The sequence below is a fragment of the Chiloscyllium plagiosum genome, unplaced genomic scaffold (genome assembly GCF_004010195.1).
Source record: "Chiloscyllium plagiosum isolate BGI_BamShark_2017 unplaced genomic scaffold, ASM401019v2 scaf_47745, whole genome shotgun sequence".
In the NCBI taxonomy this organism is placed as follows: Eukaryota; Metazoa; Chordata; class Chondrichthyes; order Orectolobiformes; family Hemiscylliidae; genus Chiloscyllium; species Chiloscyllium plagiosum.
Genome location: NW_025152326.1, coordinates 1 through 1,394, shown reverse-complemented (window position 1 = coordinate 1,394; position 1,394 = coordinate 1). Strand labels below are relative to the sequence as shown.

Here is a 1,394-nt window from a genome sequence, read left to right as displayed (position 1 = left end):
CAGGCAGTGTAATTTGTTGCAACCGCTCGATAACGAAAATTGTACATTGAGGAACCTCCCTGTCAGGGTTGGAATGTTAAATCTGCGTTAAATATTACAATGATCGAAACATGAGAATATTGAGTCATGTTAATTTCGAAATGAACAATGCACATTTCCCAAAAAGGCTGGATGTGGGAAAGCAGAATTATTCAGTACCTTCACCAATGGGAATGCCGGCCCCTTTTTCAGAGGCTCCTCTTCGTGGTCCTGTTGGTGCTTCACGTAACTTTCCAGGCCTTGTTCTTGATATATTTTCCTTTCTTCCACCATGTTAAAGAGGCAGCGAGAAGACACAGCGATCGTGATAGCATCTTGAGACTTGGGCTAGCCAAGGAAAAGCACACGAGTTTATAATGCATTGGGGAAAGCTGCACAGGATATTAAATACAAATGCTTTTTTTTTTAATATATACACTTACAGTCCGCAGTTTCTTTGTGGAAGCTATTTTTTCAAATTCCTTCTGTGCAGCTTTCCAGTCGGTAAACTGCTCCTTGTTTTGAGCGACTGTGCCTGAGGACTCACCCTCCGTTCTGAGTGTCTCCTCACTCATGTTTGAAGCAGATTTAGGAACTCAGGGATTCTCTCGCTGCCGGGGGAGACAGAACCAGCTTCTGGAAATGCAACAAGGAAGTGTCAATGTTGCTTCTGGGCGTGCCTGCCCCCATGATTCTCTATGGCTGAGGCGTGTCACTTTCTGCTGGGCAAGTTCACTTGAGTGGGAGCTGTAGTGTTGTTTAAAGTTCCCGTGGAGCAGTGCAAGAGCACACATTCACTTCATGGAAAACTCCATCTCCTTATTGTATAACAATTCACCTCACTAATTTGTCTGCCCATAAAACCCAGCTTGATCAAGTGGATCATCTTGTGGATTGGGGATGCATGCTTTTATTACAAAGTTCTCATTTTCTAGGCCTAAAAGAAGGTATAGGAGAAAGTGAGGGCTGCAGATGCTGGGGATCAGAGCTTAAAAATGTGTTGCTGGAAAAGCGCAGCAGGTCAGGCAGCATCCAAGGAGCAGGAGAATCGAAGAAGGTCTCATGCCCGAAACGTTGCAGGCGGTGGATGGGAGATCCCTGAGGTGATGAGGTCATGGATGGTCTGGGAGATGATGGTTTGGTGGTGGGAGGTGGGGTCATGGTCAAGGGGGCAGTAGGAGGAGGTGTCCGCGAGCTGGCGTTTAGCCTCAGCAATATAAAGATCGATGCGCGAAACGACCACCGTGCTTCCCTTGTCTGCCGGTTTGATGGTGAGGTTGGGGTTGGCGTTTATCCTCAGCAATATCACCATCAAACCGTCAGACAAGGGAGGTGCGGACACCTCCCAGACTATCCATAACCTCATCACCTCAGGG

General features: G+C 47.1%; 1 protein-coding gene across 1 annotated transcript; it reads right to left on the bottom strand.

The window, feature by feature from the left end:
* Positions 1-8: 8 nt before the first annotated feature.
* On the bottom strand, positions 9-734 carry LOC122545096 (cytosolic 5'-nucleotidase 1A-like). The gene is made up of 2 exons (XM_043684270.1): positions 462-734; positions 9-366 (listed from the first exon to the last, which is right to left on the bottom strand). The coding sequence occupies exons 1-2, from the start codon at positions 591-593 to the stop codon at positions 130-132; spliced, it is 369 nt and encodes a 122-aa protein (XP_043540205.1). The 5' UTR covers positions 594-734; the 3' UTR covers positions 9-129.
* Between the last annotated feature and the right edge of the window lie 660 nt (positions 735-1,394).